Source organism: Chiloscyllium plagiosum, unplaced genomic scaffold (genome assembly GCF_037043375.1).
Source record: "Chiloscyllium plagiosum isolate Xiang-an unplaced genomic scaffold, Cpla_swu_hap1 HiC_scaffold_31, whole genome shotgun sequence".
In the NCBI taxonomy this organism is placed as follows: Eukaryota; Metazoa; Chordata; class Chondrichthyes; order Orectolobiformes; family Hemiscylliidae; genus Chiloscyllium; species Chiloscyllium plagiosum.
Window position 1 is genome coordinate 53,918,146 of NW_028270169.1, and position 12,546 is coordinate 53,930,691.

General features: G+C 42.7%; 1 protein-coding gene and 1 long non-coding RNA gene across 2 annotated transcripts in view; one reads left to right on the top strand and one right to left on the bottom strand.

The window, feature by feature from the left end:
- mybbp1a (MYB binding protein (P160) 1a) overlaps positions 1 to 12,546 on the top strand; it is a 126,492-nt gene that overhangs the window by 17,265 nt on the left and 96,681 nt on the right. Inside the window, exons 6-8 of the mRNA XM_087977546.1 lie at positions 4,302 to 4,492; positions 5,587 to 5,754; positions 8,784 to 8,901. Coding sequence (XP_087833672.1) covers positions 4,302 to 4,492; positions 5,587 to 5,754; positions 8,784 to 8,901 — 477 coding nt within the window. The remainder of the gene's footprint in view (positions 1 to 4,301; positions 4,493 to 5,586; positions 5,755 to 8,783; positions 8,902 to 12,546) is intronic.
- LOC148141925 (uncharacterized) overlaps positions 123 to 12,546 on the bottom strand; it is a 52,698-nt gene continuing 40,274 nt past the window's right edge. Inside the window, exon 3 of the long non-coding RNA XR_015752396.1 lies at positions 123 to 386. This is a non-coding gene — a long non-coding RNA (uncharacterized LOC148141925). The remainder of the gene's footprint in view (positions 387 to 12,546) is intronic.

Here is a 12,546-nt window from a genome sequence, read left to right on the forward strand (position 1 = left end):
ATCCCATGTTCACACGTCACATCCGTCAAAGCCATGGTAGGGTGGGGTCCACGCAATGCCCCACCCTTACGAATAGTCCTACCAGGGCACTTGCTAGAAATGTGAACTGGGGCAGCCCCATATTCGTATAAGGCTTCTAATCACTGCTTGCACTTAATTGGTTCTGGTGCTGTCCGATGTCTCCTCAGGCCCAGCTACACGTTTGCTATGGCTGGCGTGTATTCACGTGGCTCTTTCTGCGATCTTAACTGCTGTCTGTGTTGCAAGGAGCACTTGAAACGGTCCAAGCCATCTCTTCGCCTTCCAGTTTTTCCTCCTGAAGTCTCAGGTTCTAGATCGTGCAGCTTCCCTTCGGCTGGTTGGGATAGTGCTGCTTTCACTTGATTCTGTATTTGAGATAAAAGTGTGGAGAGTTTTTTATACAGTAACACAACATCTCATCCTCACAGTGGCCTGTTATCTGTCTTACCTTAGGTCTTGGGTCAATTCCTGTGTTGGGCGGTCTACCAAACAAAATCTCAAATGGGCTAAGGTTAGCTCTTCCTTTCCTCTTAGATCTCATATACATTAGCACAATCGGAAGTACCTTTGTCCATGTCACCCCTAGTTCCTCACAACATTTTGTCAATTTATTTTTTAGGGTAGCATTTTTTCTTTCCACCACTCGCTGGGTGGTAGGCACTGTGTTGTCTCATATTTATTCCCAATAATCACTGATCTGCTGTAAGGCATTATTGACAAATGGTGTCCCATTGTCGCTACTAAGCCTTTTAGGGATGCCCCATCTCCGAATTATCTCAGCAAAGCTTTGGCTACTGCACTGGCATCCTGTTTAGACGTGGGGAACAATTCCACCCATTTGGAAAGCATATCAACTATTACCAGACAATACCTTTTCCCTTCACTGGGCGTTAGGTCAATGAAACCCATCTGTAAATATTCAAAGTGTTTTTTGGGGTTGGGGGTGTGCTGCCTAACTCATCTGTATTCCCCTCCCCACATTATTAGTGACACAGATAACACAACGCTCACAATATTTCTGGGAGTAATGAGTAAATCCCTTAGAGTACTAGTGTGTCAAAATACTGTTGTACATCCCCCACCCCCCTTACCGTGTGTCAGTTTGGCATAGAATGGAAATAATGATGGTGGTAGACAGGGTTTATCATTGGGGCCACACCATATTCCTTCCCTCACACTGCATCCTGCTTTCGTCGACTCACACCTTTCTTCTGGTGTGGCCTGTGACTGTAACTCCTGCACGATTGCCATTGGGGTACAAATTTTTGTCATACACCTGTCAATCTGCTCACTTGTTGTGGTTCTGTTCGCCGAGCTGGAAGTTTTTGTTGCAAACGTTTCGTCCCCTGTCTAGGTGACATCCTTAGTGCTTGGGAGCCTCCTGTGAAGCGCTTCTGTGGTGTTTCCTCCGGCATTTATAGTGGCCTGTCCCTACCGCTTCCGGTTGTCAGTTTCAGCTGTCTGCTGTAGTGGCCGTTATATTGGGTCCAGGTCGATGTGTTTGTTGATGGAGTTGTGGATGAGTGCCATGCTTCTAGGAATTCCCTGGCTGTTCTTTGGTTGGCTTGCCCTATAATGGTAGTGTTGTCCCAGTCGAATTCATGTTGCTTGTCGTCTGCGTGTGTGGCTACTAAGGATAATTGATCGTGGCGTTTCGTGGCTAGTTGATGTTCATGGATGCGGATCATTAGCTGTCTTCCTGTTTGTCCTATGTAGTGTTTTGTGCAGTCCTTGCATGGGATTTTGTACACTACATTAGTTTTGCTCATGCTGGGTATCGGGTCCTTTGTCCTGGTGAGTTGTTGTCTGAGGGTGGCTGTTGGTTTGTGTGCTGTTATAAGTCCTAGTGGTCGCAGTAGTCTGGCTGTCAGTTCTGAAATGCTCCTGATGTATGGTAGTGTGGCTAGTCCTTTGGGTTGCGGCATGTCCTCATTCCGTTGTCTTTCTCTTAGGCATCTGTTGATGAAATTGCGCGGGTATCCGTTTTTGGCGAATACCTTGTACAGGTGTTCCTCTTCCTCTTTTTGCAGTTCTGGTGTGCTACAGTGTGTTGTGGCCCTTTTGAATAGTGTCTTGATGCAACTTCATTTGTGTGTGTTGGGGTGGTTGCTTTCATAGTTCAGGACTTGGTCTGTGTGTGTGGCTTTCCTGTATACCTTTGTGGTGAATTCTCCGTTTGGTGTTCTCTGTACCATCATGTCTAGGAATGGGAGTTGGTTATCCTTTTCTTCCTCTCTTGTGAATCGGATTCCTGTTAGTGTGGCGTTGATGATCCGGTGTGTTTTCTCTATTTCTGTGTTTTTAATGATTACAAAGGTGTCATCAACATATCTGACCCAGAGTTTGGGTTGAATTTGTGGTAGGACTGTTTGTTCTAACCTTTGCATTACTGCCTCTGCTATGAGTCCAGAGATGGGTGAGCCCATGGGTGTTCCGTTGATTTGTTCGTATATCTGGTTGTTGAATGTGAAGTGTGTTGTGAGGCACAAGTCCAGTAGTTTAAGTATGCCGTCTTTGTTGATAGGTTCAACGTCCTGTTGTCAGTTCTGTATGTCCAGCAGGTTGGCTATTGTTTCTCTGGCTAGGGTTTTGTCAATAGAGGTGAACAGTGCCATTACGTCGAATGAGAAATAAAATCGTTATTTTTGTGTGGGCTTCACAATTACACACAACAATTTATTTAGGCAACAGGACCACTTCCAGGAGGTCAGAAATCAGGCCACGGTGTGTGATGGGCTTTCCGGTGGAGGTCAAGAAGCCCCTGTGTTTCCACAGGGTTCCAAAATCATGTACAATCCTGAATGCATGTCTGCTATCAGTGTAAATATCCACTGTCTTTCCCTCGGTGAATTTACAGGCCTCAGTCAAGGCAATCAGCTCCACTTCTTGCGCTGACAGATGAGAAGGGAGTGATCCCACTTTGACTATCTCGTAGGTAGTCACTATAGCATACCCAACACAATCCTGACCTGTCTGCTTGCTCCTGAATGCTGACCCGTCCACAAAAGACTCCATATCGATTCTGAAGTGGTGAATCCTGCAAATCTGGCCTGGGGCTGCAAATTTCATTAGTTACAGTGACACCCATTACACTATTTTGGAATATTGCATGCAGTTCTGGTCTCCTTCCTGTAGGAAGGATGTTGTGAAACTTGAAAGGATTCAGAAATAAGTTACAAGGATGTCGCAAGGGTTGGAGGGTTTGAGGTATAGGGAGAGTCTGAATAGGCTGGGGTTGTTTTCCCTGGAGCATTGGAGGCTGAGGGGTGACCTTATGGAGGTTTGTAAAATCATGAGGGGCATGGATAGGGCAAATAGACAAGTTCTTTTATCTGGGGTGGGGGAGTCCAGAACTAGAGGGCATAGATTTAGGGTGAGAGGGGAAAAATTTAAGAGACCTAAGGGGTGTGTTGGCAAATGAGACTAGATGAATTTAGCAAATCCGGTCGGCATGGACGAGTTGGACCGAAGAGTCTGTTTCCGTGCTGTACATCTCTGATTTTAACGATAAAGAAAGTGGAACAAGTTTAGGTTTTTCTTCTGGAAAAGAAGAGGCAGAGTGTTAACCTATTAGAGTTCTTTAAAGTTATGAAGGGGATTGATTAGGTAAATGTAAAGAATGGTTCCAGTTGTGGGATTGTCTGAAAATAGAAGGACAAGGGCAGCCAATACATGGGAACACCACCTGCAAACCCTCCTCCAACACACTCACCATCCTGACTTGGAAATATCTATTGCCATTCCGTCCATGCTGCCGAGTCAAAATCCTCAAACTCCCTAACGGCGCTGAGTGTTGCTACACCCTAGGGATAACGGTGGATCAAGAAGGCAATTCACCACCACCTTTTCCAGGGAAATTAGTGATGGATGGTAAACGCTGGCCTCTTGCCATCAAAATCCATATGTCATGAATGAACGCTAAAGGGTATCCACCAAGGTACCTCTTTGCCCATAGAATGATTATAATATGAAACTTGCCACTAAGAGGGCAATTGTGACAATCATCATAGATGCATTTAAGTGGAAACTCACTAAGTATGCTGAAAGTATGGAAGATTGTGCTGATTAAGTTAAATGAAGCTGTGTGGGGAGGAGGCTTGTACACACTGGTACTGGTGCAATGCCATAAATTCTGTGCCACTTGATTGAAATACCAGAGAAGAATTAACACCTTATCCTGATGTCATGAAGGAATGTGTTGTATTGGCAAAAAAAAAGAAAATTAATAGTGTAGCATGGTATGTAGTATTCATTCTTGAATTATCACTTTGTTGCTGCAGACCCCAGAGGCTGTCTTCAAGGAGTTTCTGTTTGACGTCTTAAAATCAGATTTGTCATTGGCCTTAACCAGCCCAGAGCATTTACATTTGCTGCTGGTTGCACTGCAACGCTTCCCAAATGTTCTGAATCCCCAGGAGCTAAAGACTTTGCTTGGATCAACTGTCATTGTGACATCAGAAAATGTTCCCAAGTAAGTATTATCCAATAAGGTTTACAAAGAGATGGGAGCAGGGGGTTGTGGAGTGGGAGATGACATAAGATAAATCGAGTGTGATCAATCATGGAACAGTTATAGCAGAGAGAAGGCCAATCAGCTCAAGAGGAGCTTGCCTTGTCCCACACCCCATCTTTTCCTTGGAACCCAACAAATGTTTTCTGTTCAGACAAATATCCAATCTTTCTTTGAATGCCGCAAGTCAATCTGCTTTCAGCACACTGTAGCTGCAAGTTCCTCTCCAAGCAGTTCGCAATCCTGAATTGAAGTTAGGTTTTTATTTGTTCCTGGGATGTGGGTGTTCCTGGCGAAGACATCATTTGTTGTCCATTGCAAATTGCCCAGTGGGTATTTGTGAGTCTACCGATTACTGTGGGCCACCATGAGGCTCCTTCAAAATTCTAGATTTTTATTGAATTCAAATGTCACCAGTTACTGTAGTGGGATCCAAATATATCCTTAGAATATGAGCCTGTGGTTTCTGGGTTACTAATTGTGTTACATTTCCCCTATGCCCCCACTTGCTGGGTTGAAGTCTGGAACTCGGTCCTTAATGGCATTGTGGGTCTACCCACATTACATGGATTGCAGTGTTTGAAGGAGGCAGTTCACCACCACCTTGTCAAGGATAACTAGGGATGAGTAGTAGTCAATAGCCCAGTCAGTGATGCTCATAACTCATGAATAAATTTTTCAAAAGGTTCTCTCAAGAAGTATATTATAGTTTCTAACCATGTACTAGCTACAAATATGTTTTCCTTACATTGTTAGCAGTTCGCTTTAAACCAGTGTCCTCTAGTTCTTTATTCTTAAATGTTTTGTGTTTTGCCCTGCCCACTCAGTCTAAACACCTCTACCACAGCTCCTCTCAAGAATCCTTTCCAATGGGAACAGCTCTAGCTTCTGTAAAATATCCACATCACTGATCCCAGAGCCATTATTGTGAATCTTTCTGTAGCAAGGATTTCACACCCCTTTGAAAGTGCAATTGGGCAATGCCACAGTCCATTCCAGGTCTGGCTGTGTTCCATGTTTGAGTAATTGTTTTCTTCTCCTTCCTTTTGATTCAGGTTAATTGAGCTGCTGAAAATTGCTGCCAGGATTGTGAACAAGTCTCAGAGTCTGCCCCCTTTCGTCATGAGCCTGGTGCACATTACCTTGAAGGAAGGCACGTTTGAAACTTTGTGGAAGGAGGTGGTGGAGAATAGCTTGTGCAAATCCCAGAAGTGGCCCAACTGGTACGTGATAATGACCATCCAAGTGTACAATCAAGAGCCTGCAGTCAAAACATGAGGTGCCAATGCAGGGTCTTGCATCAACTGCACTCACTGGGAAGGAGAGACCATTCAGCCTTGGTCTATCATTTGTGCATGACAATACAGTCCCCACTCCTCACTGTCAAGGCATTGCAAATGTAACTGACTCTCAATAATCAACGGCTAGTGTAACAATTGACAGGCTTTTAAAGGTGAAATCCCAATATATTGCAAAGCCAATAGCATCACCCAAGACAAAATTGCAAGAAAAACTATTGAGCAGTGTAATCAGAAAAGCACATTTTGAAATTTCTGATGTGAAAACAAGTTTTAGATTAGATTACATTACAATGTGGAAACAGGCCCTTCGGCCCAACAAGTCCACACCGACCCTCCGAAGCGCAACCCACCCATACCCCTACATTTACCCCTTACCTAACACTATGGGCAATTTAGCATGGCCAATTCACCTGACTTGCACATCTTTGGTCTAAGTTACAGAGTAACTTAGCAATATTTAGTTTGCCCATGGAGAAACATATTGAACATCTCAGGTTACGTCAGAACTGGACAAAATGAGAGGTAAAAGGTTTTAAGCAAGTACAGATCTGGAAAGGTAGAAGAGTGGGATGAGGGGTTGGTGTTTGCAGAGCAAAAGGCAAGGTCAGGGATTGGAAGAAGGGGAGCTATGAAATCCAGTCCCCTGTACATGCATAAAAACCTGTTACTGTCACCAAGTTGAAATAATAGTTTTCCACTCCTATTATTCAGTGCCTGACCTGATTCATTGCATCATACCTGTGAAAGTCTCATAAGTTAACCACTAATAAATTAACCTTTCGAGAAGGAAATACACCTTAGATTAGATTAGATTACATTACAGTGTGGAAACAGGCCTTTCGGCCCAACAAGTCCACACCGACCCGCCAAAGCGCAACCCACCCATACCCGTACATTTACCCCTTACCTAACACTATGGGCAATTTAGCATGGCCAATTCACATGACCTGCACATCTTTGTGACTGTGGGAGGAAACCGGAGCCCCCGGAGGAAACCCACGCAGACACTGGGAGAACGTGCAAACTCCACACAGTCAGTCGCCTGAGTCAGGAATTGAACCTGGGTCTCTGGTGCTGTGAGGCAACAGTGCTAACCACTGTGCCACCTTAGTACAGTTGCTCTGAAAGATGCAAGTTTTCAAATCCACAGCTGTAATCAATTTCTAGCAAAACCACACTCTTACAACTGCCTAAAATAGACTGACTTAATATGGCAGGGAGAGCTACAAACACCCAGACGCTCTAGTTTTCCTAGAAACTAGAGTCAACATGCAATATTTAAAAAAAATTAAGCAGCCACAATTCGCCAGGTGGAGAACAACTCACACTGTTTGACAGCACATACTTTAAAAAAAATCAAGCTTCTTTGTGCACAGCTTGACATGCTTTGCTCCCCAAGTCATTAAGTGAATAACACTTTGTAAAAGAGCATTCAGTGTACAGAGGAACCTCGATTAACTGGCATTCGTTTATCCAAATTTCAGATTATCCAGACAAGATCACAAGGTCCCAATGCTTGGCTAAACTATGTTATCCTGCATCGATTATCCGGCATTTGATTAACCAAACAAAATACTCCCCGCCCGTGTCCTTTGGATAATCGAGGTTCCTCTGTAGGTCATTCATTGGAGACTTGAGTTTGCAAGTTGTTTTGATGAATTTTAAACTTGACAGCAAAGAGGGAATTCAGTGATGCATAAGGCACAAACTCCAGGATGTCAGAACTTAGACATCACCTTCACTATATATTTAACCATTGGTTTCTTAGCAAACTGAAGAGTCTGACTCTAAAACTCTCCCTGTGTTTTATGGGCCAGGAGGGGAATCAGACAGCACTGGTGAAACAGTGGTGAGTGTTAAGGTCTGTGTTTTGGATTTTGGTCCTTCCTGCATGTTTCACAATGGCAAAGCAGTGGTAGCCCTGAGGACCTAACATGGCAAAGAATCTTGTGTCTCAGTCCCTCTCTGACATGTCTAACATATGCATATGCTCAAAATGCTTGATTTTGTGTCTTAACTATTGTTTTATTTTTAAAATACAGGAAGAAAAAAAGGCATTGGCTTTGAGCCTGAACTTTAAACACTATAAAATTTGCCCTCTCATCATTACATAAATGGTTACAATTAATCTCAGATTGTGACACTTTGCTACCAGTTACAATGACCCCTTTGCCTATTGTGAGCCATAGACATAAATAGACTGGCCAAATGAGAAGCACACAATTACAGCCAAGCTGTAGGTGGCCGTTGAGCAACATTGGAGAAAGTATTTTTCTAAAAGATATATACGGAAATCTGAAATAAAGCCAGGCTGGCCGCATCTGAGGGTGGGAGTTAATATTTCAGGATGTGACTTTCCATCAGGAGGAACAAGCTCAAATTTGAGAGAATTCCTTTAATCCCAGCACAGAAATTGTTTCATGGGAAAATGTAGACCTGCATACGAATAGGACGAGGAGTAGGCCATATCGCAACCTGATACGATTGTGATATTAACTGCCGTTTCCTGCCAGTTCCTGATACCCTTTGACTCCTTCATTAGACAAGAATCAATCTGCCTCTGTCTTAAAAGGTATTCAGTGATCCCGCCTCCATTGTTCTGTGAAGAACAGTGAGTTCCAGATTCAAAACATTAGTGGGGGGGGGGGGGAGCAGTCCTTCTCATCTCCATCTTTAAATGTGTCTCCTGGTTCTCGTCTCTCCTGCAAGTGGAAACATTCTTTCAGCGATAACCTTGTCAACTCCCCTCAGGATCTTGTAGATATCAATAAAACCAACTCTCATTCTTTTGAAGACCAATGGGCAAAAATAAAAATCAGCAAAGTAGATAAAAGTGTTTTTATTTTGTATGTTTTGATCATGACGTATTGCTGATGAATTAATTTGCTAGCCTTAAAAATAACTGCGCTGTCTCTTTTTTAACGGCAGATTTATTTATTTTTACCTTTCAGCTTCTTGTGTTTCCGGTTACTTGGTGCAGTATTACCATTCCTAACATTGCCCCAACTTATACTTGTTCTGACAGGACAGGTGATGCGACAATATGGGAACCATGTGGTTTCAACTCCGGTATGACCCAACTTTGTTTCATGGTGTGCGAATTCTACATTGAAAATATGTTGTGCTTTTCATGACATCAAGATACCCCAAAATACTTTACAACTAGTACTTTTGAGATAAAATGACTGTTGTAGGAAATGCAGCAGGCAAATGTGTATTGTGAGATCAGCATCTATCCTATCAAGTCCTCTAAGAATCCTCCATCTTTCAAAGATGTTACCTCTTATTCTTCTAAGCTCCACTGAGTACAGGTCTAACCTACTCAATCTCTCCCTCAGGAAAATTTCTGCAAACCTTGAATCACATTGTGAACCTTCTCTGAACTAACTCCAATGCCCTCCAAAAAAATGTCCTCTTTGTCACAGTCTGATGGTTCCATGGTCACTATTATTGTTATATGAGGCAAATGCAGCTTTGATGAAACAGCATTAATTATTAAGCTAGAAGGAGTTCAGAAGAGATTTACCAGGGTATGGAAGGTTTGAGTTATAAAGAAAGCTGTGACTTTTTTTCACTGGAATGTAGGAGGTTGAGGGGTCACCTTAGAGAGATTTATACAATCATGAGTGAAGATAAGGTTAATGGAAGGTGTCTTTTCCCTAGGATGGGAATTTCAAGTCTAGGGGATGTATTTTTAAGGTGAGAGAAGAAAGATTTAAAAGAGACATGAGTGGCAAAATCTTTACACACAGGGTGGTTCGCATGTGGAATGAACTTCCTGAGGAAGTGGTGGATGCGGGTACAGTTACAATGTTTAAAAGACATTTGGATAGGTACATGAATAGGAAAGGGATAGGGGCCAGACATCGGTGGGTGAAACTAGTTTAGTTTGGGAATATGTTCGGCATGGAATGGTTGGACCAAAGGGTCTGTTTCTGTGCTGTATTTCTCAGTGACCATGACACTATGATGGTGGAAATTCTAGGTTTTTAGAGGAACTAAAGCAATTACCTGTCATTGTGAACTCCATTGGTCTGTGGTATCACGTAAATATTTGGAAATTGGTGCTCCGGCCCAGCATTATTCACTCTTCTCAATCTTTTAGAGTTTCAAATAGCTCTACAGTGTTCTCTTGATAATTGAACCAGTGAATCCCAATCTCAGGCTAATGTTTAAAACCCACCATGACATATGGGGAAAATTTTAAACTCAGGTAATATAAATCTGGAATTGAAAACTAGCCTCAATAATGGTGGCCATGAAATCATAAAGAGGACATTTCTTTTGAGGGGATATACTTAAAAAGATGTAATTAAGTTACTTTGTCAGTTTTGAGGACTTTAATTCCCTCTGTAAATATTTTTTTTACACTTGGGGATATTGGAAGAAGATATCAGTATTGAGTTTGATAGCCTTTGAGTTTCAGAAGGGCCAAGTGAGTAAAATGGCCCCTCTGTTTTGGTCGATGGTAATGGAATGACATTAATTGGGTGATAATTGCTGCCCTGATTTAATGCATGTCCTCTTTAAATTACAAGCCTACTCTTTGAACCTGTCCAATTTGCTTCTTGCCCATCCACAAAGGAGTTACGGAGAGTTAGTAATTTGAAGCCTTTGGCGATATATATCCAAATCACACCCTAGCAACTGGAAGAATTTGAATTCAATTTTTAAAAACTTGAAAATTTTAAAAGAATAAATCAATAATGATGACCATGACACCATCATAAAAACCCATCTGTTTCACTAATGCCCTTTCAGAAAGGAAGCTGTTATTCTTGACCTGGCCTACATGTGACTCCAAACCCAAATCAATGTGCTAGATTATTAGAATGCCCTCTGAAAAGGCCAAGTAAGCCACTCCAATTCATGGGCATTTAGAGATGGGTGATAAATACTAGCCTTGCCACCCCATGAAAGAATAAATAATTTTTAAAAACATAGGGCCATGTCATTGCTTGGCCTTGCGACCTGACAGCACTGGTTCGCTGCCATTTCGGTACAACTTGAGATGGACAATAAGTGCCTACCTTGCCAGCAATGCCTAAATCCCTAGAATGAATGAAAAAGTGCAGCTCAAGCTTGCAAAGATTAGGAAAAGCATGGAAAGACAGATAAAACTGTAAATAATGGTTAGACAATGTTCTGAGTTTGAATGCCTGTACATATGTGAATGCCTCAAAATTCTAATCAATTTGGGATGTTCTCTGGTTTTGGAACTCTGAATGCGTTGAAGAAGGAGGAAAGGCATTTGTTCCTTATTTCTCAACAGCTTGGTGGATTTCTTTGGACAATGGGAAAGTTCAAAGGACAACTGACGTAAACTTGGGGAAAAGTGCATTAGAAAACGTGAAGGGAAATACTTGGAGTTTGTTGGAGGCCACCACACTGTTTCTTAACAATTTGCAGCAACCTGCCCTTTATAGTGTATTTCCTTTCTCTTTCCAAATGGTACCTGACAGCATGCACATTGTGGTTATAATTACAGATTCAGTGTAGTGACTTGTGAAGATCTTCAGTGACCTTTATAGAAATTAGCATAAGGCCTTTAAACTTTCTTTCTGACTCTTTCATTGAAATGTGCATTTTTACATTGTCCCTGCAAGCACTCGGTGTATGACCTGCAGGCCGCTTGCGGCCTGAGACCCGAGTGAGCAAAGCGTCTGGGAGGTAAGAGATGGTTATCTCATTGCTGCAGGAGCTGCTGGTTAACCAATGAGATCCCCTTGCTGAAACTACTTCACCAGTGTGGTTACAGTCTGAGTGGTTAAGATGTAAAAATTTGAGGAGACAGTTGCTTCGATCAGCACTCAGCAGAACAGATAGAATGTTTTATTGTGGGACTCTAAGAGTACACCTTGTATGAAAGGAAATGGCCCCCTTTCCTGTTTAATCTTTACAATGCTGTGGCCGCAATACAGGGTTCCCCACACAGCAAGGAGCTGGCATGAATTGGACAGGGCATATAGACACTGTGCAATCGGTTTCCTTTTCTCAAAGCTAAATAATGAAGTTGTTGGCAAGAGTCTGCTCCCCAGAAAATAAAAACAAAAATACAGACTTCCTCCATCCAATGTTGGAATGGTGGAGCCGGGCTTCCCAAAGTAGGAATCAGGACCCCAAATAGGACTATGAACTCTGAGGCAACAATGGTCAAACCCGTCTTTGCTCTGATAAATCTACCCTCCTCACCCCCCCACCCCATTGCTCCCTTGCTATGGTAAGGCTAGTAGGCGCAACAAGAATCTTTTTTTAAAAACTTGTACTTGTGCAACCTCGGGGCTTCCCAGAGTATTTTGTTGCCAAACCAGTACTTCAACAGTAGCCTCTGTAGTAATGTGGGAAACAACCAGACCATCTGTTTTGTGCAGTGTTGGTCAAGAGATTGGCTGACAGTGCTCCGTGCTAGTTTAGGAATTGTGTTCATTTTTGCAGTGGGGCTACTACTGAGCCAAGGCTAATAAACCAGCTAATGTAAAAATGGGTGTATAACCCATGGAGGAAAGTAACTAGTGCACAAAGACATTCATTCAATCTGCAGTCAAGTCTTGCCAGACATTGATGGCCAGGTAAGCAATCTTGGGCCAAGCATGAAAGCCACAGAGAATGGAGTAAATTTGAAAAGGAATTTGTTCAGGCCCAGAATGTGGATTCCTCGACACTTACTCGCAGCCCTGAATTGTATAACCCATTGCCTTGCTGCTTCTGTGTGAA